We start from the raw sequence: 26,003 nt of genomic DNA, 5'->3' as shown, positions 1-26,003 counted from the left end.
CGAACGCTGTTTCGCCCTCGATGGAGACTTCAATGGATGGTGAATCGTCAACTAACGAACATCGATGTCGTTACTGTGACAAGATTTTCTCAAACATCAGCAATGCTCGTCGTCACGAGAAGAGAGAATGTGCCAAGAACCCTTATCGTAAAATGTTTGGTTGTATTAAGTGTCGCAAGCAATTTACAAGAAATGCTAATTTGAAGCATCACTTGGAGACATGTAAAGGACCTGCAGTGCGGCAGAAAGTAAAGGTTTCTATACAACAACGATGCATTGATGTGCATAAGAGTATGCCTGGAAATGATTCAGTTGCAGTAACAGCGACATCTGGTTCGGTTTTGTCTTCAACTAGGCATCCTTGTGGCTACTGCGACATGACGTTTGCATTTGCACATGATGTACGGAGACATGAGAGGAGTAAATGTACGAAGAATCCTTCTCGCATGAAGTTTCGCTGTGACGAGTGTCATAAATGGTTTACTCGAATTGATAATTTGCGCCAACATTCGATAAACTGTAAAGGTGAAGTCAGTGCGCCTACTGCTGAACTACCTGCAGCAATTACGACTCCTGAGTTTAGATTGGTGACTCGTGAGCGTACAAGTAAAAAAACTGATGTGCAGCAACCGATTGCTGTGGCATCTGAACATGAAAATAAACATAAGACTGTGATCGGAGCATTACAAGTGAACGATAATGGCTTCTACTTGGCGCAGTCTGCATTTCGTGGAACATTGAAAGACTACTATTATCCAAGTACGTTAAGTGAGTCAAAGGACATTTGTAATTTTATTGATGATATCAGACAGGACATAATCAATCAGCTTACTGATGACGTAGCAACAAACGGACCTTTGAAATATAACTTGTGGTTGGACTGTATATATGGAAAGCCTTATCCGTTCGATGACAAAGTGAAGAAGTGTGCATTCAAGACATCGGCTGCAGTAATTTACAGTTCTAACGATATCAAGCAAACTGTTAAACAAGGTATCCAGAAACTCTGTCAAGAAGAGTAGGACTATGTCTGTAAAGGATCTGGCTGGACTCTATCTTGTATAAACCGATTGGAGCTAAGAATTAGTCATTTCACGCCTATGCGGACCTAAATGTTTGTAAGATTGCTAACCTTCGCAGGTGATCCTGTAGTAAAATAGAAATTATGTAATAAATATTATGTTTGTAAAAGAACTTGCAGTGTTTTTATTTTCGAACCTGTTACTATTATGTTAAATTGATGTTATATTTCCTTTTTTTTTGCATCGTCCTAGATCGTACCAAGGACCTTAGTCGACCTAATCAATCAGTATATAGATTACAAATTTATTTAATGAATTTTAAAATTTTTCCCGAATTTCTAGATAAATAATTACGGATTTTCAAGATGGCGGCCAAATGACAAGATGTCGGGTGTCACAGCAATAATAAATGATTACTGCACTCTAGCGGATAAGAATTAAACTAACATGTTATCGGCGCACTCTAGCCGACGATACATTGATGATGGCTTCCAGCATCGAAGACAAGATGGCGGACATGACGTCATACTAGGTGACGATATATATGCTTTGAAAAAAAGTGGTGGGAGTCAGTCTGCTAGCACCCACCACGGGGGAAGGATCGGTCGCCATTTTTAATTTTTTTTTTTTTGCACTCGTCGGGTTCGAACCGAGGACTTCGAACTCCGTGTCGTAAATGTTTGTTTTTTATAAGTATTTTATTAAAATTTTATTAAGTAAATTTTTATTAATTTTTAAAAAAAAATTCATTAAAATCGGATAATAAATAAAAAAGTTAAAGATGGCGGCCGTAACGGAAATTGCAACGGTGACGTCATAATCCATGATGACGTCAGAGGCTTATTGTAGGCTGTAGACATGGATGCTTAAGCCTACATATGGACATTTCTAGCCGCTGGGATTTTTAAGGACTAAAAACGGGAAATTTTCCCTCGAAACGGGAATTTTTCTCTCGAAAACGGGAATTTTTGAATTGTGGAATTTTTTGAGATTTTTTGGCGGAATGTTTTTCCACAGAAATGGAAATTTTGAGGAATTTTGGGCAAATTTTGCCCAATTTTGGCGGATTTTGACACATTTTGAGGTTCAAATTCAAGGTCAAGGTCAAAGGTCAAGGTCACAACCATCCAAGATGGCCGCCGTGACGTCACAATCCAATATGGCGGACCGTCTCCTCGCTCCTCACCCAGAACCCTGTCCCAGTTCCGGCTATCCTATACTACTTATATGTATTGGACATAAGCCAGTAGGGAAAGCATGTTAACTTCTGGGAAATTTTAAAAGAGACAAATTGATCTAGTCAACCCAGGGATCTTGGGATTATTACCAAAAAGCTTGATAATATACAGGGGTATATGTTTAGTCACCGTCACATTTAAACATTTTTATTTTATCTTAGATGATGCCAGTTTGATTCAAATTAAAGCGCATTTTCTGTCGTTCAACGAACTTTCGTTTCTCTGCCTGAAATTGGGTTTTTGTTTCTGGCCACACGCTGCAGAGCCGTTTCCAGGACAAACATGTATTCCTGTCGGAACCGCACAAAGAACATCGTAGGTTAGCTGTAGACATAGCCAGATTCAGCAACAAGCATTTTAATCTATACTAACTGTTCGAGGTAAAAGTCTGCACATTGGATTAAATGATGAAAATGGAAATTTACGTTATAAGTTCTCAAAAATATGGTTAATTAAATTTTTGTCAGTTTGTCAGTTTGTCAGTTTGTTTGTTTGTCTGTCTGTCGGTTGTTTCTTTGCATGTTTGTATGTTTCTTACAGCAATAATCAAAAACTACTCGACGGATTTTGATTAAATATTTTTTTATTGGAAAGGTGTCTGGCTAACTTAAAAACTGGGCTTAACATAATTACAAAACACCACCCCTAAGGGGGTGTAAAAGGAGTAAAATTGTTTTAAAATAACTAATTAATTATTTCTTTGAAACTAATCAAATATATTGTTAAGACCTATGTGAGGACAACTGGATTCATAAGGGATAGTTCAATTCGGTTTAATTACAGTTTTATTAACTACTAATATATATATATTACTAATAAATAATTGTACTTAAAAATTTCCGACCACCAACCAATCACTGGCACTTAAAAATTTTATTCGCAAGAATCCCAATGCTTGTCAACTTCCGCAGTTCGCACTCCTCACTGGAGCTAGGCTCGACAGTGGTTCGCCCCTCACCTCGCGCCTGTCCACTCACCTAGTCGCGCGCCACTCAGTCACACTCTCTCGATCCAGTATAACTCTCGTGTCACGCCACTCTCAGAGGGGGCGGTCTCTCACCCTCTTCGCCGATGTCGCACTTCCCTTCGCTCTGGGAACTCTCCGAACTCCGGAACTGTCGTGGAGGCTGGCGTCGTATCATAAGATAATTCATGAAATTATAAATAGCAGTGTGTAGTGAGTGTGTGTGTTCATGTGCAGGTTTCCCGACTGGCCGGCACATTGGCGTACTTGGGCGTGAAGAAAGGTGACCGTGTGCTAGTCTATATGCCGCTCATCCCTGAGGCCATAATGGCCATGTTGGCAGCAGTGCGTCTGGGTGCTGTCCACACCGTCGTCTTTGGAGGTGGGCAACTTCTTCCGTCCCTGCTGGCTCCGCTGGCCTCCTGCTGCCCTCTGCCTGCTCCTGGCTACCAGCTGACTGCCTCTTGTTGCCCTCTGCCTGCCCTCTGTTGTCATAAACCTGGCCCATGCTGCCCACTCCTGACTCCTGCTGCCTGCTGCCTGCTCGTGTGGCTCTCTGCCTGACTCATGCCACCCATTGACTGCCCTCATCTGCCCACTGACTGCCTCTTGTTGCCCTCTGCCTAGCCTCTGTTGTCATCAACCTGGCCCATGCTGCCCACCCCTGACTCCTGCTGCCTGCTGCCTGCTCGTGTGGCTCTCTGCCTGACTCATGCCACCCATTGACTGCCCTCATCTGCCCACTGACTGCCTCTTGTTGCCCTCTGCCTAGCCTCTGTTGTCATCAACCTGGCCCATGCTGCCCACCCCTGACTCCTGCTGCCTGCTGCCTGCTCGTGTGGCTCTCTGCCTGACTCATGCCACCCATTGACTGCCCTCATCTGCCCACTGACTGCCTCTTGTTGCCCTCTGCCTAGCCTCTGTTGTCATCAACCTGGCCCATGCTGCCCACTCCTGACTCCTGCTGCCTGCTGCCTGCTCGTGTGGCTCTCTGCCTGACTCATGCCACCCATTGACTGCCCTCATCTGCCCACTGACTGCCTCTTGTTGCCCTCTGCCTAGCCTCTGTTGTCATCAACCTGGCCCATGCTGCCCACCCCTGCCTCATTCTGCCTGCTGCCTGCTTCGTGTGGCTCTCTGCCTGACTCATGCCACCCATTGACTGCCCTCATCTGCCCACTGACTGCCTCTTGTTGCCCTCTGCCTAGCCTCTGTTGTCATCAACCTGGCCCATGCTGCCCACCCCTGACTCCTGCTGCCTGCTGCCTGCTCGTGTGGCTCTCTGCCTGACTCATGCCACCCATTGACTGCCCTCATCTGCCCACTGACTGCCTCTTGTTGCCCTCTGCCTAGCCTCTGTTGTCATCAACCTGGCCCATGCTGCCCACCCCTGCCTCATTCTGCCTGCTGCCTGCTTCGTGTGGCTCTCTGCCTGACTCATGCCACCCATTGACTGCCCTCATCTGCCCACTGACTGCCTCTTGTTGCCCTCTGCCTAGCCTCTGTTGTCATCAACCTGGCCCATGCTGCCCACTCCTGACTCCTGCTGCCTGCTGCCTGCTCGTGTGGCTCTCTGCCTGACTCATGCCACCCATTGACTGCCCTCATCTGCCCACTGACTGCCTCTTGTTGCCCTCTGCCTAGCCTCTGTTGTCATCAACCTGGCCCATGCTGCCCACCCCTGCCTCATTCTGCCTGCTGCCTGCTTCGTGTGGCTCTCTGCCTGACTCATGCCACCCATTGACTGCCCTCATCTGGCCCCTGCCTGCCTCGTGTTGCCCTCAGCTTGCTCCTACTGACCGCTGTCCTGGTATCCTATCCCTAGTTGCCTGGATTCCTACTCTATGCATCTTGCTGACTTCCCAAATCTGCCAGCACGTTCCTCACTGTCCCTGGCTCCTGCTCCTGGCCGACAGTGCTAGCAGTTGCCTCATTACTCGAATAGTTGGTCCAGGGGGCATCTGTTAGATTCAAATTACTCTCAAGTACTGCTACAAATATTCATTTTTATTGATGCCTCATACTTATAGTATTTATTTTATGTTGCTCTTTTATATTATTGTGAATAATTAGTATGTAAGCGATGACATGAATATCTTCAGGTAACTTTTTTCATAATATTGTAATGGTAATTAAAAAATATATATTATTTAAGTGTATGAAAAACGTTTTTCAGCCTGTTATGTGGTTACATTGTTGCCCTATTCTAATAATACAACTGTATCATTTAAGAATTTTTCCAAATATTATCATAATTTACTAGCAAACATTACATACTTTTACTACAAATAAAAATGTAAATACTTGGTTTAGTAGTCATTTAAACAAACTAATTATTGTCATTAAACTTATATAAAATTACAATTATCAATATGTTTTATTTTGTCATTAAACTAATTATTGTTTTTTTTAAATACGCATTATTTAACATTATAATATATATTAATACTACAAAGTTTCAAAATTATTTCAAACATAGTAGTTAGGTTTATTGGTTTCAACAAATAAACATGCTATTTTTTTTTGTTTATTGTAAAACTATAAGTAAAGTGCCTTAGGTAGATGTATATAATATATTTATTTAAGATCCAGGCAGTGTTACAAGTCGGCTTATAACATGCACAACTGGCCTCTTGGTTACAAAAGTTCCAGTTTATTTGATTTTTAAGAAGTGACCATATTGTGGGTAACATTTCGAACATTTCGTTGAAAGAGGTCAGTCGAAATTGGTGCACACAAAATTAAAGTTTAAATAACTAAAGGAGGAATCGACAATGGTTTATAGTAAAAATAATTCAACATTTTCCTGGAGTGATTAGAGGAAATTAAGAAGAATGTAAATCAAAATCGCCCGCCTGGGGGTTGAACCAGTTTTCTTTAGAATGGAGTCAAGTGCATTATTGTAAGTTATCATTGTTTATAATTATTAAAAATTTAATTAAAAAGGCTCATAAATTGTTTTCCGTGAGCCTTGCTAAACCATTTGCCATCGTTCTTTCAGAGATGTTGAATAAACTATTGTTTGTCCAGCTACATGGTTCTCACGACCTTAGTTAAAGTACTTTAGTTTGAAGCCACACAACTCTGCGCTGAAGCACTCGTGCAAACCAATTCAACCGAATAATCACACTGTTATTCTCTTTTTGACGTGATAACGTCTTATAAATCGATGAACGCCGACTACACGCACGAAAAATTGTCACGTTCTGCCTGAGCCGATCGTGCAAGAACCGGCCAACCACCGTGCGAAAAAATCTGCTATAATAACAAACAGGTTAAGGCGGGCTTTTTAACTAATTGTTCGTGATTATATTTAAACACATTATTTAAATTAAATTTGCAAAAAACTGTAAATAATATTTGAAAATTAAAAAGTGTGCAATTTTTCATCAATGTTTTCTTCTGACGTTATCACTTAAAATTATCGTCCGTAAACCGACTTTACAGACAACCCCCTTTTTTTGTTTATAACTGGTTATTTTCCATTAGGTAATATTAAAAATATAAGACTTTACTTTCCGAGGATGAAGCAATGTTCCTTTGGCTAAACTAAGCACAGCATAAAGAAATGTGTACATGTGTACTACAGTGGTTGAAACTATGAAAGCAGACACGAGTGTGGTGGATGAGTGTCAAGTGATGTCGGTCACATGTGCAGGCTTCGCCGCCAAGGAGCTGTGCACGCGCATAGAGCACGCGCGGCCCAAGGTAGTCATCGCGGCCAGCAGCGGAGTGGAGCCCAACAAGGTCGTGCGGTGAGTGTCGCTACGTCCCTTGTACACACGGTGTGTCGCATCACCCACATCGTGCTACAATAAATTGTATTTCACTCCCGCAACATATACCATTCAAATAAATGTGTGTGTAACAAAATAGTGGCTATTGGGCAAGATTTAGCGAACGGTCAGTAAACGGAAGACCGATTCGGGTCTTAGTGAATTGGATGCGCGAAAGAATAAGTCAATACGACGTGAAGATGGAGAACATACCTTGAACGAAACGATGAACGGGGCAGATGATCGTCATGGACTGAGTCCACATGGTAAACGGTATGTAATGGGTGGAAGCACTCATTACACTACCTCCTGTAGTGGTATTTACATAGTATTAGCTGAGTCAACTGATGACAACATAGAGAATGTGCATCCGATTGCGATTGGCAAGAGGTTACACCCTAACCGACACTTCACTCACATACAACAAGCGGGACCTAAGATTCATTTAAGTACTGATGAGGCAGCTAACAGTTTCCTTGGCTCAGGTGTATCACGTCAACTACAACTCAACACCAGCATCCAGGTAGACCTTGTACAAGAGCAGGGCATCCCTTTGGATGTCAATATGCACGAAGTCATGCATAGTTATGAATGAGCTACACACAAACTTATAGCTGCCGAACGTATGACCAAACATATTCGGAGGAAGGGTCAGGATGAGAGGGTGTCCATCAAACTGGGCACTCTCACTTCTGAAGGTCAATCCTTGCCAACAGAAATAGTAATATATAAAGAAATCTTCAAGGTCACCAATAAAGTACAATGTGTTACTATATCTTATTCATGCTATCGATTTGGGCACACTGCCAAAACTTGTAGGACCAGCTATCGGCGATGTGCTGCATGTTTGGACGCCCACGGCCAGCCATGTCCTACCGCTAATGCCCCGCAATGTGTAAATTTCAAAGGCAATCACTCTACCTTAGACAGGAAGTTGAGTCCTGTTATGGAGCAGGAGACGGAAATTAAGAGAGTTATGGCGTACTACACCTTACCCTTGGTGGAAGCAAAGTGGAAAGTGACGGCCGTGCATACTGGCCAGGACCCTCAAGGCATAGCACCGGCTGTGCGAACATCCCCTAATCCCCAAATGCACACCCACATGGGTGGAGTGGCCTCGCGCCCACACCATATATATGCGCAGGTCATACACCGCCCAGTACCACATTCCCTCTCGCGCATTCGTTCGGTCAGATATACAGTTTAATACAAATCTATACCTAATGATATCCCACTTGATGCTAACACCAACGGCAACTTTCGTGAGTATTATGCACAATTTCGCCCTGATGCGCCAGACATCACGCGACCTGTTACTTTTCATCATACGTAACCGACGAATGACATACCCCCGGACCGGGTCTCCTCTAAATCTGTCAACACTGACAACACTGACAAGCAGGCTCGACCAAACAATAATGTTGACATGATCGAAGGGTTGTTAGTACGGCGAAGTCCGATCACTGCTGGAGGTACTTCTCCAAATTTTGGAGTAATTCCGTTCCGCCGATGCCTCTTCAATAATTCAATGGCATGCCAGATACCTGGTGGCTAATCGATTTCTCCTTGAACTGTACTTCCGACAACATACTGCAGATGTTAAGAAGTCAAGCCACTTGTCCTACAACTGTACGTACGATGACTTGTTCTCGGTGGACTCGATGGACGACCTGCCTTCTCCCGGCCAGAATGTGCCACTGAGACCTCTGCTTCTGAAACTCGTGCCACGAACAGGATATGACAGGCGTTACACGCCCAGTCGAGCTCGCTGTGACCGTCAAGCAGCGGGCAGTAGCTCGTCAGTAAGGCCAGACTTAGCTCACGTGTCTCACTAGCTCCGACCCAAGAGCGCCCCAGCCGAGTGCCGCCTGCCCTGGGTCCAGGGTACCAGTAACCCCGCATGCACATGCGCATTGCTCCCCCTTTTATTTGTTAACCTATCCCCCTTAGCCGTTAGGCCCTGCCGGTCTGGGGCCCCCGCGGGCGTGGATATGGATACGCCGTATACGCGTAACAGGAGAGATGTTAGAGATCCAGCTATGTCCAGAGGCTGAGGCTACCCATCCCAGTATAGCCACCACCGTCACCCCCTGCCTCACTCAGCTAACCAGACTAGTGTTTGCATCCAAAGCTCAAGATGTAGCTAAGCTGGCGCCTACCCCGTTCTCCCACATCACGCTGGGACCCAGTGAACCCGTGGTCCGATGGAGGCATATCCAACCTCTGCTAGCTGTCCGGGCTAGCACCGGAGCTGTGTCGTCGCTCACCACTAGGGAACACTTGGAGCCTGCTCCGAGCGATAAGAGCCACCAATACCAAGTACGAGGCCTACCCAACAAGAGTCCAGGGCCTTGGAGGCCTCGGAGGCCCAGGAGGAAGCGGGCAGCAGCCGAGCGAGAGAGGTGTGGTGTGCAGGTACAAGGACATCCTGAACCAGGCGCTGGCCATGACCCAGGCCAAGCCGGAGAGGTGCATCATCTTCCAGAGGCACACCGTGGAGACGGCAGAGCTGGACCCGGACATGGATCTGCTGTGGGACGTGGCTCTGCGCATGGCGGCGCCCCACTGCTGCGTGCCGGTGGAGGCCAGCGAGCCGCTCTACATCCTCTACACGTCCGGCACCACAGGTGCACACTCCTTGCATTCCATCACACCTCCTTGTACCTTGTTGCGATGACACTGCGCATGGCGGCGCCCCACTGCTGCGTGCCGGTGGAGGCCAGCGAGCCGCTCTACATCCTCTACACGTCCGGCACCACAGGTGCGCACTCCTTGCATTCCATCACACCTCCTTGTACCTTGTTGCGATGACACTGCGCATGGCAGCGCCCCACTGCTGTGTGCCGGTGGAGGCCAGCGAGCCGCTCTACATCCTCTACACGTCCGGCACCACAGGTGCACACTCCTTGCATTCCATCACACCTCCTTGTACCTTGTTGCGATGACACTGCGCATGGCGGCGCCCCACTGCTGCGTGCCGGTGGAGGCCAGCGAGCCGCTCTACATCCTCTACACGTCCGGCACCACAGGTGCGCACTCCTTGCATTCCATCACACCTCCTTGTACCTTGTTGCGATGACACTGCGCATGGCGGCGCCCCACTGCTGCGTGCCGGTGGAGGCCAGCGAGCCGCTCTACATCCTCTACACGTTCGGCACCACAGGTGCGCACTCCTCGCATTCCATCACACCTCCTTGTACCTTGTTGCGATGACACTGCGCAGGCAGCCCCGTGGACTCCGCCTCCATCAGGGTTCTATTTGCTGAGAGATCCTCGTTTCCCTTACCCTATAAGTAGTAACATACTCCCCCTTCACCAGGCAAACTGATCTATCTTGCACCATCACAAATAAATTGTAAAATAAATACACAAGCATTTCAAAAGACATTAAATAACTAATACACAAGTAAAATATATGCTACATCAAAATAACTACAATCAATATTGACATCATGTAAATATTTGTTCAAATATATGTTCAAAATATAAACAATGGTACTTATAATTCTAAATTGATTGAAGTGCTAATGCTCAGATAAACTTTCATGTGTACATAACAACTGTACGGAGTAGTAGATTAGTAAATGGTTTATTTAGTTCCCTACAGAATGTTGAAGTGACGGTTTAGTTAAATTAATTTTAGATTGTATTTAATGTGTAACAGCTTAGCTCTCGGTATACGGCTTGTGGTGGGAGTGATTACGTGAGTGGAACGGAAGTCAAGAAACGGAAATGTGTGACAACCACGGTGCTGCCATCTGTTCACAAAAACAAGGGCAAACTATAAAGTATTCACTATTTGATTAATTTTGACAACATGTTTAGCATTTTAATAAAGTTTCTTGTCAAAATCAGGTTCAAAGCCGGAATTGTGTATTTGTATTTTTTTAAAGTCTTTTTTCACTTTTATCGAAGCCATTTCATTTAATTAATAGTTTAAAATTTCGGTCTGCTAATCAAATGAATCGATAGTTGCTCCTGCAGCGAATTCTACCGATGGGTGCGGAAACTACGTATGATTTGCGTCCAGAAATTTAGTTGAAAATACTATTTGTGTGTGTTTATTAAGATTGGCATTATTTTAAAGAATTCTTCGTTAAATTTTGTGTCAGAATTATTATTGTAAGAGTATTTGCAACATGCTGCCATCTGTGGCTGCTGACTTTAAAAATTAACAGAACTAAAATAAAAACTAAGAAAATTACAAGAAAATTTTCTTAAAACAAAATAAGGAAACGCTGTTAGCTCGGGTTGCCAACCTCTGGGAAAGGTCCCCAGGTGAGCGCGTGTGTTGGCAGGCGAGCCCAAGGGCATCACGCGGCCCACGGGAGGCCACATCGCCACCCTGGCGTGGACCATGCGGGTCGTGTACGGCATGGGCCCAGACGACGTGTGGTGGACCGCCTCGGACATCGGCTGGGTGGTGGGCCACTCGTACATCTGCTACGGCCCGCTCGTCTACGGCATCACCTCCGTCATGTACGAGGGCAAGCCCGACCGCACCCCCGACGCCAGCCAGTATTTCAGGTGCGTCGCCTACCGCCTACCGCCTACCACCTACCGCCTACCGCCTACCGCCTACCACCTACTGCCTACCACCTCCCACCTACCACCGCTACCACTCTCGTGTTCATCCTACATCTGCATTTGTTTATCTGTCAGAACTGCAGTTTGTTACAATAGTTCTGATTTAAATCATTATTGTTTTTTTTATGAGAGGGTGAAATTGAAATAGCATATGTAACAAACATAAGATGCTGATGTGTTTGATGAAACTAAAATAAACATATCAAAATATATATATATATATATATATATATATATATATATATATATTTACTGGAGTGAATGGCAGCCACTCTTTAAAATGTAAGTTGATTATTTATCGATAAAATAAATTTGATTCTTTTATCCAAACAAAACTCCAGATGTTTTTTTTTACATCTAAAGAAGACTTTAATAATTTAGTAATTAGCCTGTTAAGCTGAGAAGTCTCTAATGTCAGAACAAATAAAAATGGCAACTATTAAGTATATTTCAGTACAATGTTAATAGTTTTATTATAACCATAACTTATGTGAAATCTATTTACACTTTTCTCTTCAGGTAAACAAAACATATGAGTTTGATTATCATAGTATAAATTTATTCTAAGAAAGAACTAACTAAATATCAGAGGGAGCCAGGTTTAATTACTAACCAAAATGTGATTTATTTATGTGGCAAAGGACCGTCTATCATGAACACTTCCAAAAACAAGGTTATTACACGTGATTGACAGTTTGTAAAAGAATATTTGTTTTCAATACGAAATTATATTTTAATATTAACTTTTTTTTTATCTATTGTGTCCAATTATTATCCAACTTATTTATATTTGTTAAGGAAAATAGTAACGACCAAACCTATAATATTAATATTCTGTGAATAAAAAATTAAAATATTAGTGATATAACAATCAATTAAATAAAAACGAAAACCAAAATTATTCATTTTAAAAATGAAACACTTTCTTCTGTTACATAACTGCTTGTCTGAGTGAGCACTACGAGACTACCAGCTCTGTGGCTCCCCTAACGTGCCACTCCGTGAATACACTAAACTAATCGTAGCCCTGTCATACCACCCGGGTATGTGGTCAGTGCACTGTCTCACTGTGGCCCTGTGAGTGTGAACATGCCACTGCGTGGTTACATGTCATTATGGCCTAGACCAAGGCCACAAAATATTTTGGTTCATATATTTCATATTTTAGTTTATGTTACCCTATGTATTTTAGTTTTTAATTGGTTTTCTTGTAAGTTTTAATACTTAATAACGATAGTTCAAATAGGTAAGTAAATGTAAGCTGTTATACGTAAGTTGCTGTCTCATACGTGTGTAGATATTTAAATTATTTAGTTTGTTACAGTTTGTGGTCAGTAACTTGCGATCATAGAACTGCTGAGGTGAGCGCGTGAGAAACTAATTAGTGTGAGCTTGGGAGAGTGCCGATAGTGCAGCACTAGTTTCGGACTGTTGTAAAGTAGTGCGACAGAGGCCGACAGATGGTGATAGTGTGACCAAAGAATTAAAACAAATAGGCGTGTGACGTGAACGAGGTGTCTGCTACAACAATGAAACATGTAGGACTTCGAACTTCGCCCGATTAAAATTCATGATCAAGCAGGACAAACGCCATGATGAGAATTACGTCAAAGTTTTAATTTAAAATTGTCATTTTTCTGCCTGCACGAGCCTCTTTTGATTGGACAACAATTTTCTGCGCGTTTACAAGTTTTGGAAATACGTTAAGCTTTCTGAATATTTACTATTTGACAAATAAAAAATGCGATGTAAAACTTTACCAGACTTTGGTGATTTGCAAGGAAGGCAAAATAGTTTGAATATTTAAATGATTTATACTAATATTAGTTCTGGCTGATATTAGGGAATCAATTTTATAAGTGCAAAAGTAGTATATAATAGGGCATACTAGATCAGGATGCAGGTAGTGGATTGAAGATTGTCGACCGCCATCTTGGATTTGTGACGTCACGGCGGCAAAAATTCCTCAAAATTCCTCAAAAATGACTCAAAATGACTCAAAATTTCCCGTTTTAAGAAAAAATTTCCCGTTTTCGAGGGAAAAATTCCCGTTTCGAGGGAAAATTTCCCGATTTAGTCCTTAAAAATCCCAACGGCTAGAAATGTCCTGATAGAGGCTTAAGCATCCTTAACTCAAGCCTCAGTTAAGCCTCTATCAGGATGTGACCTTGACCTTTGACCTTGACCCCGACGGCCATCTTGGATCCACCATCTTGGATGACGTCATTTCGTTTTCTCGAACATTCCGGCATTGTGTTATCGGCCATTTTGAATTATGACGTCACCGTTGCAATTTCCGTTACGGTCGCCATCTTTAAATTTATTATCCGATTTTAATGAAAAAAAAATATAAAAATTATAAAAAAAAATTAAATAATACAATTTTTAATAAAATATTTAAAAAACAAACATTTACAACACGGAGCTCGGAGTCCTCGGTTCAAACCCGACGAGTGCAAAAAAATAAAAATGGCGACCGATCCTTCCCCCGCGGTGGCTGCAGGCATACTGACTCCCTCCACTTTTTTTTTCAAAGCATATATATATCGTCAGGTAGTATGACATCATGTCCGCCATCTTGTCTTCATCCACTGGAGACCACCATCTTGTTTTCGTCTGCTAGAGTGTGCCGATATCATGTAGTATAATTATCTGGTCACCACACCTTTGACCTTGACCTTAAACTTTGACCTTGACCTTGAAACTTGACCTTGAACTTTACCTTGACCTTGAACTTTGACATTGACCTTGAAATTTGACCTTGACCTTGAACTTTGACCTTGACCTTGAACTTTGAACTTGACCTTGAACTTCGACTTTGACCTTGAAATTTGACCTTGACCTTGAAATTTGACCTTAACCTTAAAATTTGACCTTGACCTTGAAATATGACCTTGACCTAGAAATTTGACTTTGACCTTGAAATTTTACTTTGTCCTTGAAATTTGACTTTGTCCTTGATGTCCATCACGGATCCATCATTTTATGTTCAGTACATGCTACCAGGAGCGACCACCTGCTGGAGTACACCATTGTGCGTGTACTCGTATTACCATCATGCTAGTTTTATTCTAACATGCTACAGTGCAGTAATCATTTATTATTACTGAGGTACCCACCATCTTGAAATTTGACCGCCATCTTGAAATCATGTAATTATTTAGCTAGAAATGCGGGAAAAATTCCAATAGTCTCCGAAAAAATCATTTATTAATTTACAAATCGAATCGATGGATCCCTGTCCACGGTTCGATTCTTGACCAGAGACAGTTGTAACTAATTATTAAATAAATGTTAGGTTCTGCTTTCCATTACCTTTCGCGGAGTTTATTAATCATTCACTCTACGAAAATCAACTCAAGTCAATATACCGGACCAACGAATTAAATCAGTGCCGATTAGCCTATTATGAAAGTCTAATTTTTCAATAATCTGAATAACATATAAGCCGTTCATGTACAAAGCCACACATATAGATCAATTGCCTTCAGTCCATGAGACCGAGTCATGTCATTATCAGACGTATAGGCTAGTCATTTCAGGACCACATGACCTTCGTAATCCATCGTGACATTTTTATACATTCTAAAGGACCAAGTAACCTTGTAAAATATTTTAGTAACACCAAGAGGTGATAAACTAGTAAATATTCAATCACTACATTTTGTACTACTAGCAATCAACAAAAAAGGAAGCACCAACAACGAAAAGACAGCACCACCAACGAAAAGGCAGCACATTTGGAAGCACCGACAACGAAAAGGCAGCACATTTGGAAGCACCGACTACGAAAAGGCAGCACATTTGGAAGCACCGACAACGAAAAGGCAGCACATTTGGAAGCACCGACAACGAAAAGGCAGCACATTTGGAAGCACCGACAACGAAAAGGCAGCACATTTGGAAGCACCGTCATCGAAAAGGCAGCACATTTGGAAGCACCGACAACGTAAAGGCAGCACATTTGGAAGCACCGACAACGAAAAGGCAGCACATTTGGAAGCACCGACAACGAAAAGGCAGCACATTTGGAAGCACCGACAACGTAAAGGCAGCACATTTGGAAGCACCGACAACGAAAAGGCAGCACATTTGGAAGCACCGACAACGAAAAGGCAGCACATTTGGAAGCACCGACAACGAAAAGGCAGCACATTTGGAAGCACCGACAACGAAAAGGCAGCACATTTGGAAGCACCGACAACGAAAAGGCAGCACATTTGGAAGCACCGACAACGAAAAGGCAGCACATTTGGAAGCACCGACAACGAAAAGGCAGCACATTTGGAAGCACCGACAACGAAAAGGCAGCACATTTGGAAGCACCGACAACGAAAAGGCAGCACATTGGAAGCACCGACAACGAAAAGGCAGCACATTTGGAAGCACCGCCAACGAAAAGGCAGCACATTTTGGATGCATCATCGAATAAGGAAGCACATTTGGAAGCTCCATCAACTAAAAAAGGCAAAAAGGAAGCACAAGTTACGAGATCTAAGTCTTAGTAAGAAATCATAATACAAGAAATAAAAACATTACATTCTTATAATTTAAATTATTTATTTTATTGCTTTACATTATACAAATGCAAGTAAAACAAGTCAATATTGTATGTAGCCAGCATTCCTCAGTTCCTTGAGTATGAAGGATATTTCTTTGATGCACGAATAGTTTCCTGCACAAAGCGAACCATGTAGTAGTCTTAGCCGGTCAACCAATATGTTTGGATCTTTCCATGATGTGTAATCATTCTCTTCTACCACCATCTTCCTTGCACCTTTATAATAAATATTATGATCTCTGGTGTCTTCCGTTTTACCACCAACCTCAGGGTAACTTTCATGTTTGAGACGGTGATCATCACAAGCTTGATCAGATTTATTTAATATATCACGTCGTTTCCATCGTTTCGGTCTCAGGACACCGCCACATTCTTCGATCTTGGCAGCTTTAGGTGCTTCATCATAGTCTATGTCTTTGTCAACAGCCTCAGAGTCACTGTAACAATCACCGTAGAAGGAATCGTCTTCACCCAATTTACCGTAATAATTCGATGTTGATGATGTTGAAGTGTCTTCATCGTCTTCGTGCTTCCTTTTTAGGAGTCCATCATTTTTACAAAGTAGGAAAGATCTACTTGAATTCGGCTGGAATATATTCTCACTTTTCACGTTAAGGATTCTTCCATTGTCTTCATTCTTCCGTAAATCATCAACCTTCTTCAATTTAAGTTCTTTGTCGAGATCGGAAGAGCCAAGAAAATTATTGTCGTAATGCAGATCACTCTTCCTTAGGCTAGTAGATTCATCGTTGTCCTCTAGCTTGTACGCAGGCTTGGCGCTACAAGTTCTGCCATGTCTTTTTAGGCTCTCTCTCCGTGTAAACGACTTGCTACATCGAACACAACTTATCATATTGCGCAGTGGATTTTTAACACAGTCATTCTTCTCGTGTTGTCTTTTATTCTTTCTCAAGATAAACTCTTTACTGCAAAACTTACACCTATGTTCTTTCGAAACAGCGTCAGATCCCAAATCGGAATTCATATTAGTTACTGAGACTAATTCCAGATACCAATTGAGTGTTTTAAATTAGATTCAATACTTAAATAGAAATTTTTTCATATTTCATCAGCGAGAATTAATATATCTCATGCAAAAGTACTTTATGCATGTAGTTCTGCTTTTCAACAACAGATATCGCCACATGTTGCTTGCAGGTAAATAATATTTAGTTATTTTATGCGGGATGCGGGATGCTCACTAACGATCGCAAAAGAAGGATGGCTTCGTTAGACTCCAAGGAAAAGGAAGTTCGTCTTGCATGTTGGTGCTCCACAGATGTCTCATGGCGTAATATTAATTTGACTGAGTAATGATATTTGTTAATTCCACCTGATAAAAATATTGCAAGTTTTGATTTAGTAGCAGAAATTATCGAATTAAATGTAACTCCAAATAAAATGAGATGTCTCATTAGAACAAAAAAAAAATCCATGCAGAGAGCGGTTTCTCAGAATAGTCAGAAACACTTGAAGAAACCACAGGAATGATTGCAAGAACACGGGAAAAACCATCAAAATATTGTCAAGAATAATCAGGAGCACACTGAGAAAACCACTATAATATTAACAATAATAATCGGAAGCACACGGAGAAAACTATCATAATATTGGCAAGAATGATCAGGAGCACACGAAGAAAACCGCCACAAGTTTTCTTTGATATCATTAAAATACAAAAAAAAAAATTAATAAAAAATAAAAACGAAAAAAAAATTCAAACATTCTGCTAGCTTGTGAACTTCTCATTGTTGAGCAAAGATAGAGTTCTAGTACAAGCCAGAATGTTTGAATTTTTTTTCGTTTTTATTTTTTATTAATTTTTTTTTTATTTTAATGATATCAAAGAAAACTTGTGGCGGTTTTCTTCGTGTGCTCCTGATTATTCTTGCCAATATTATGATAGTTTTCTCCGTGTGCTTCCGATTATTATTGTTAATATTATAGTGGTTTTCTCAGTGTGCTCCTGATTATTCTTGACAATATTTTGATGGTTTTTCCCGTGTTCTTGCAATCATTCCTGTGGTTTCTTCAAGTGTTTCTGACTATTCTGAGAAACCGCTCTCTGCATGGATTTTTTTTTGTTCTAATGAGACATGTCATTTTATTTGGAGTTACATTTAATTCGATAATTTCTGCTACTGAATAAAAACTTGCAATATTTTTATCAGGTGGAATTAACAAATATTATTACTCAGTCAAATTAATATTACGCCATGAGACATCTGTGGAGCACCAACATGCAAGACGAACTTCCTTTTCCTTGGAGTCTAACGAAGCCATCCTTCTTTTGCGATCGTTAGTGAGCATCCCGCATCCCGCATAAAATAACTAAATATTATTAACCTGCAAGCAACATGTGGCGATATCTGTTGTTGAAAAGCAGAACTACATGCATAAAGTACTTTTGCATGAGATATATTAATTCTCGCTGATGAAATATGAAAAAATTTCTATTTAAGTATTGAATCTAATTTAAAACACTCAATTGGTATCTGGCATTAGTCTCAGTAACTAATATGAATTCCGATTTGGGATCTGACGCTGTTTCGAAAGAACATAGGTGTAAGTTTTGCAGTAAAGAGTTTATCTTGAGAAAGAATAAAAGACAACACGAGAAGAATGACTGTGTTAAAAATCCACTGCGCAATATGATAAGTTGTGTTCGATGTAGCAAGTCGTTTACACGGAGAGAGAGCCTAAAAAGACATGGCAGAACTTGTAGCGCCAAGCCTGCGTACAAGCTAGAGGACAACGATGAATCTACTAGCCTAAGGAAGAGTGATCTGCATTACGACAATAATTTTCTTGGCTCTTCCGATCTCGACAAAGAACTTAAATTGAAGAAGGTTGATGATTTACGGAAGAATGAAGACAATGGAAGAATCCTTAACGTGAAAAGTGAGAATATATTCCAGCCGAATTCAAGTAGATCTTTCCTACTTTGTAAAAATGATGGACTCCTAAAAAGGAAGCACGAAGACGATGAAGACACTTCAACATCATCAACATCGAATTATTACGGTAAATTGGGTGAAGACGATTCCTTCTACGGTGATTGTTACAGTGACTCTGAGGCTGTTGACAAAGACATAGACTATGATGAAGCACCTAAAGCTGCCAAGATCGAAGAATGTGGCGGTGTCCTGAGACCGAAACGATGGAAACGACGTGATATATTAAATAAATCTGATCAAGCTTGTGATGATCACCGTCTCAAACATGAAAGTTACCCTGAGGTTGGTGGTAAAACGGAAGACACCAGAGATCATAATATTTATTATAAAGGTGCAAGGAAGATGGTGGTAGAAGAGAATGATTACACATCATGGAAAGATCCAAACATATTGATTGACCGGCTAAGACTACTACATGGTTCGCTTTGTGCAGGAAACTATTCGTGCATCAAAGAAATATCCTTCATACTCAAGGAACTGAGGAATGCTGGCTACATACAATATTGACTTGTTTTACTTGCATTTGTATAATGTAAAGCAATAAAATAAATAATTTAAATTATAAGAATGTAATGTTTTTATTTCTTGTATTATGATTTCTTACTAAGACTTAGATCTCGTAACTTGTGCTTCCTTTTTGCCTTTTTTAGTTGATGGAGCTTCCAAATGTGCTTCCTTATTCGATGATGCATCCAAAATGTGCTGCCTTTTCGTTGGCGGTGCTTCCAAATGTGCTGCCTTTTCGTTGTCGGTGCTTCCAATGTGCTGCCTTTTCGTTGTCGGTGCTTCCAAATGTGCTGCCTTTTCGTTGTCGGTGCTTCCAAATGTGCTGCCTTTTCGTTGTCGGTGCTTCCAAATGTGCTGCCTTTTCGTTGTCGGTGCTTCCAAATGTGCTGCCTTTTCGTTGTCGGTGCTTCCAAATGTGCTGCCTTTTCGTTGTCGGTGCTTCCAAATGTGCTGCCTTTTCGTTGTCGGTGCTTCCAAATGTGCTGCCTTTTCGTTGTCGGTGCTTCCAAATGTGCTGCCTTTTCGTTGTCGGTGCTTCCAAATGTGCTGCCTTTTTGTTGTCGGTGCTTCCAAATGTGCTGCCTTTTCGTTGTCGGTGCTTCCAAATGTGCTGCCTTTTCGTTGTCGGTGCTTCCAAATGTGCTGCCTTTACGTTGTCGGTGCTTCCAAATGTGCTGCCTTTTCGATGACGGTGCTTCCAAATGTGCTGCCTTTTCGTTGTCGGTGCTTCCAAATGTGCTGCCTTTTCGTTGTCGGTGCTTCCAAATGTGCTGCCTTTTCGTTGTCGGTGCTTCCAAATGTGCTGCCTTTTCGTAGTCGGTGCTTCCAAATGTGCTGCCTTTTCGTTGTCGGTGCTTCCAAATGTGCTGCCTTTTCGTTGGTGGTGCTGTCTTTTCGTTGTTGGTGCTTCCTTTTTTGTTGATTGCGCGTAGTACAAAATGTAGTGATTGAATATTTACTAGTTTATCACCTCTTGGTGTTACTAAAATATTTTACAAGGTTACTTGGTCCTTTAGAATGTATAAAAATGTCACGATGGATTACGAAGGTCATGTGGTCCTGAAATGACTAGCCTATACGTCTGATAATGACATGACTCGGTCTCATGGACTGAAGGCAATTGATCTATATGTGTGGCTTTGTACATGAACGGCTTATATGTTATTCAGATTATTGAAAAATTAGACTTTCATAATAGGCTAATCGGCACTGATTTAATTCGTTGGTCCGGTATATTGACTTGAGTTGATTTTCGTAGAGTGAATGATTAATAAACTCCGCGAAAGGTAATGGAAAGCAGAACCTAACATTTATTTAATAATTAGTTACAACTGTCTCTGGTCAAGAATCGAACCGTGGACAGGGATCCATCGATTCGATTTGTAAATTAATAAATGATTTTTTCGGAGACTATTGGAATTTTTCCCGCATTTCTAGCTAAATAATTACATGATTTCAAGATGGCGGTCAAATTTCAAGATGGTGGGTACCTCAGTAATAATAAATGATTACTGCACTGTAGCATGTTAGAATAAAACTAGCATGATGGTAATACGAGTACACGCACAAGATGGTGTACTCCAGCAGGTGGTCGCTCCTGGTAGCATGTACTGAACATAAAATGATGGATCCGTGATGGACATCAAGGACAAAGTCAAATTTCAAGGACAAAGTAAAATTTCAAGGTCAAAGTCAAATTTCTAGGTCAAGGTCAAATTTTAAGGTCAAGGTCAAAGTTCAAGGTCAAAGTTCAAGGTCAATGTCAAATTTCAAGGTCAAGGTCAAATTTCAAGGTCAAGGTCAAGGTCAAAGTTCAAGGTCAAGGTCAAAGTTCAAGGTCAAGGTCAAAGTTCAAGGTCAAGGTCAAATTTCAAGGTCAAGGTCAAAGTTCAAGGTCAAGGTCAAAGTTTAAGGTCAAGGTCAAAGGTGTGGTGACCAGATAATTATACTACATGATATCGGCACACTCTAGCAGACGAAAACAAGATGGTGGTCTCCAGTGGATGAAGACAAGATGGCGGACATGATAGCATACTACCTGACGATATATATATGCTTTGAAAAAAAAAGTGGAGGGAGTCAGTATGCCTGCAGCCACCGCGGGGGAAGGATCGGTCGCCATTTTTATTTTTTTGCACTCGTCGGGTTTGAACCGAGGACTCCGAGCTCCGTGTTGTAAATGTTTGTTTTTTAAATATTTTATTAAAAATTGTATTATTTAATTTTTTTTATAATTTTTAAATTTTTTTTCATTAAAATCGGATAATAAATTTAAAGATGGCGACCGTAACGGAAATTGCAACGGTGACGTCATAATTCAAAATGGCCGATAACACAATGCCGGAATGTTCGAGAAAACGAAATGACGTCATCCAAGATGGTGGATCCAAGATGGCCGTCGGGATCAAGGTCAAAGGTCAAGGTCACATCCTGATAGAGGCTTAACTGAGGCTTGAGTTAAGGATGCTTAAGCCTCTATCAGGACATTTCTAGCCGTTGGGATTTTTAAGGACTAAATCGGGAAATTTTCCCTCGAAACGGGAATTTTTCCCTCGAAAACGGGAATTTTTTTCTTAAAACGGGAAATTTTGAGTCATTTTGAGTCATTTTTGAGGAATTTTGAGGAATTTTTGCCGCCGTGACGTCACAAATCCAAGATGGCGGTCGACAATCTTCAATCCACTACCTGCATCCTGATCTAGTATGCCCTATTATATACTACTTGCAAAATATTTATTTATATTTTGTCTGAGCTGCCACCATTTTTTTGCCCTTTAGTATGCAAGAAACATTTGTAATATCTATTTGTATTTTGGCGATGCGTATATTAGGAAAATATTATAAAGCAACGTTTTAATGACCTTGTTAATGACTTTTGTTGATATGTGGATGGCTTATGGTAGCAGCCATTTGGAGTTTAGTTATTTGTATGATATCGCTAGTTATTTTGATTAAACCTGCTTATAATATTACAGAACTCAAAATTGGTGTAGTAATTAGTAAAGGTTTAGTGTAAATGTTCTCCTGGTTCCACCCAGTTCTCCTGAATATTATTTCTGCAATCTTTTGCCTTTAGCACCGTCATTCGGGGGAGTTTCGGTGTTTTGGAATCGTACTTAGTTCGCGAGTTAAGCAAATCTTATGAACATGCCAACTCCTGACAGAGAGTGACAAAGTGGTGCTCCACTGAAGCCCAAATGGTTATTTGACTAGCAGGAGAGGGCACATTAACCACACGGGGCTATTCACACTGAAAAAGTTTTACTTTTTGTATATATTTTTAACGGTTAACACATAGTATGTAGGCCTACCTGCTAATATAATATGTGAGGCGGAAAACAGAGAAGGAACTTTTGTCAGCAATATTTAGGATTTAGTTATTTATATTATTTAAAATTTATTTATAAATTATAAAAAACTTTATGCAAAAATTATGTCTCTGATATTTTTTGGAGTAAGTTACAAGCATTTGAATTTTATAAAAGGAAATTGGCGTTTTCAGAAATAAAACGCTTAAAAATTTAAAACAACACAGAATTTTTATTCTTTTACATTTCAAGTGTTTCATCCAATTATAGCGGTATTGTAATCGATTACCAACATCTAGAGGACAAACTGAACTCTAATAAAACGCAAAAATTCCAAAATCAATCATTTTTACCCAAACTACTAATTTCGACTGTACTGAAAATTTGACAACGCTGACAAAAGATACCTTTTTGCTTTCCGCCTCACATATTAACTCTGTTTAGGTATAACATTTTTTTTTACCGTATTAAAGCTTGTACTAAATATAGATATTCCCATATTTTAATTAAATATCCAGCTAAGCATTCGAACATTTTCGTAAATAATGTTAATGTTTGAATGTTTTCACACATGCAAGTTTCTGTCATGCACTTTTTGAAGAAAGGAACAGTTACCATTCACGTGTTGAAACGGCTCATCCACGAGCACGGAGTGCAGCTGACGCGTGTTCCAGGCTCATCCACGAGCACCAGGTGAGCGGGCTGCTGACTGCGCCGACTGCGCTCAGAGTCATCAGGCGCGAAGACCCGGAGACGAAGGCCGGCAAGAAGTACTGCACTGACTCGTGAGTGGCTGCTTTCCTTACTACCGCCCCTCCTCCCGATCATTAGGAATTATTGAGTTGACTGAGGAGTTGTCTGAGGAGTGGACTCAGGAGTGGACTGCGGAGTGGACTCAGGATTGGACTGAGGAGTGGACTGAGGAGTGGTCTGAGGAGTGGTCTGAGGAGTGGACTGAGGTGTGGACTGAGGAGTGGACTGAGTGGACTGAAGATTGGACTGAGGAGTGGACTCAGGATTGGACTGAGGAGTGGTCTGAGGAGTGGACTGAGGAGTGGACTGAGGAGTGGATTGAGGAATGGACTGAGGAGTGGACTGAGGAGTGGTCTGAGGAGTGGACTGAGAAGTGGTCTGAGGAGTGGACTGAGGAGTGGACTGAGGAGTGGACTGAGGAGTGGACTGAGGTGTGGACTGAGGAGTGGACTGAGGAGTGGACTGAGGAGTGGTCTGAGGAGTGGACTGAGGAGTGGACTGAGGAGTGGTCTGAGGAGTGGACTGAGGTGTGGACTGAGGAGTGGACTGAGTGGACTGAGGAGTGGACTCAGGATTGGACTGAGGAGTGGACTGAGGAGTGGACTGAGGAGTGGACTCAGGATTGGACTGAGGAGTGGACTGAGGAGTGAACTGAGGAGTGGTCTGAGGAGTGGACTGAGGTGTGGACTGAGGAGTGGACTGAGTGGACTGAGGATTGGACTGAGGAGTGGACTCAGGATTGGACTGAGGAGTGGTCTGAGGAGTGGACTGAGGAGTGGACTGAGGAGTGGACTGAGGAGTGGACTGAGGAGTGGTCTGAGGAGTGGACTGAGGAGTGGTCTGAGGAGTGGACTGAGGAGTGGACTGAGGAGTGGACTGAGGAGTGGACTGAGGTGTGGACTGAGGAGTGGACTGAGGAGTGGACTGAGGAGTGGTCTGAGGAGTGGACTGAGGAGTGGACTGAGGAGTGGTCTGAGGAGTGGACTGAAGTGTGGACTGAGGAGTGGACTGAGTGGACTGAGGAGTGGACTCAGGATTGGACTGAGGAGTGGACTGAGGAGTGGTCTGAGGAGTGGTCTGAGGAGTGGTCTGAGGAGTGGACTCAGGATTGGACTGAGGAGTGGACTGAGGAGTGGACTGAGGAGTGGTCTGAGGAGTGGACTGAGGTGTGGACTGAGGAGTGGACTGAGGAGTGGATTGAGGATTGGACTGAGGTGAGGACTGAGGTGTGGACTCAGGTGTGGACTGAGGAGTGGACTGAGGAGTGGACTGAGGAGTGGACTGAGGAGTGGTCTGAGGTGTGGACTGAGGAGTGGACTGAGGATTGGACTGAGGATTGGACTGAGGAGTGGACTTAGGATTGGACTGAGGAGTGGACTGAGGAGTGGACTGAGGAGTGGACTGAGGAGTGGACTGAGGAGTGGACTCAGGATTGGACTGAGGAGTGGACTGAGGAGTGGACTGAGGAGTGGACTCAGGATTGGACTGAGGAGTGGACTGAGGAGTGGACTGAGGAGTGGTCTGAGGAGTGGACTGAGGTGTGGACTGAGGAGTGGACTGAGGAGTGGACTGAGGAGTGGACTGAGGAGTGGACTGAGGAGTGGACTGAGGAGTGGACTGAGGAGTGGACGGAGGAGTGGACTGAGGAGTGGATATTGGAGTGGTCTGAGGATAGACTGAAGTGTGGACTGAGGAGTGGACTGAGGAGTGGACTGGTGTCGACTGAGGAGTGGACTGAGGAGTGGACTGAGGAGTGGACTGAGGAGTGGACTGAGGAGTGGACTCAGGATTGGACTGAGGAGTGGACTGAGGAGTGGACTGAGGAGTGGTCTGAGGAGTGGACTGAGGAGTGGACTGAGGAGTGGACTGAGGAGTGGACTGAGGAATGGACTGAGGAGTGGACTGAGGAGTGGACTGAGGAGTGGACTGAGGTGTGGACTCAGGATTGGACTGAGGTGTGGACTGAGGTTTGGACTGAGGAGTGGACTGAGGAGTGGACTGAGGTGTGGACTTAGGAGTGGACTGAGGAGTGGACTGAGGAGTGGACTGAGGAGTAGACTGAGGAGTGGTCTGAGGAGTGGACTTAGGAGTGGACCGAGTGGACTGAGGAGTGGACTGAATGTTTGGCAATATATAGATTCGCTTAAAAATTATGTATTCCTGTTCTTCTGTAGCTTCTACAAATTTCTAATATAATGTAGTGTGAATAATTGAGAACACTTCACACATTCATGTTATGCCATAACGGGTTTTTAATTGTTGAAGGTTAGAGCAGACGGCAGTGTGGATTGGGTTATACAATATGGTGACTGTGAAGGCACTCGGGCCAC

General features: G+C 42.5%; 1 protein-coding gene across 1 annotated transcript in view; it reads left to right on the top strand.

Annotated features, from left to right (window-relative positions):
• Positions 1-26,003, top strand: part of LOC134541501 (acyl-CoA synthetase short-chain family member 3, mitochondrial) — a 138,059-nt gene that overhangs the window by 77,840 nt on the left and 34,216 nt on the right. Inside the window, exons 4-8 of the mRNA XM_063384995.1 lie at positions 3,462-3,606; positions 6,883-6,979; positions 9,416-9,627; positions 11,299-11,527; positions 23,595-23,705. Of these exons, the coding sequence (XP_063241065.1) occupies positions 3,462-3,606; positions 6,883-6,979; positions 9,416-9,627; positions 11,299-11,527; positions 23,595-23,705 (794 nt within the window). The remainder of the gene's footprint in view (positions 1-3,461; positions 3,607-6,882; positions 6,980-9,415; positions 9,628-11,298; positions 11,528-23,594; positions 23,706-26,003) is intronic.

The sequence above is a fragment of the Bacillus rossius genome, assembly GCF_032445375.1.
Source record: "Bacillus rossius redtenbacheri isolate Brsri chromosome 4 unlocalized genomic scaffold, Brsri_v3 Brsri_v3_scf4_1, whole genome shotgun sequence".
Taxonomy (NCBI): domain Eukaryota; kingdom Metazoa; phylum Arthropoda; class Insecta; order Phasmatodea; family Bacillidae; genus Bacillus; species Bacillus rossius.
Note: the sequence above shows the minus strand (reverse complement) of the source record. Positions and strands in the feature narration are given on the sequence as shown.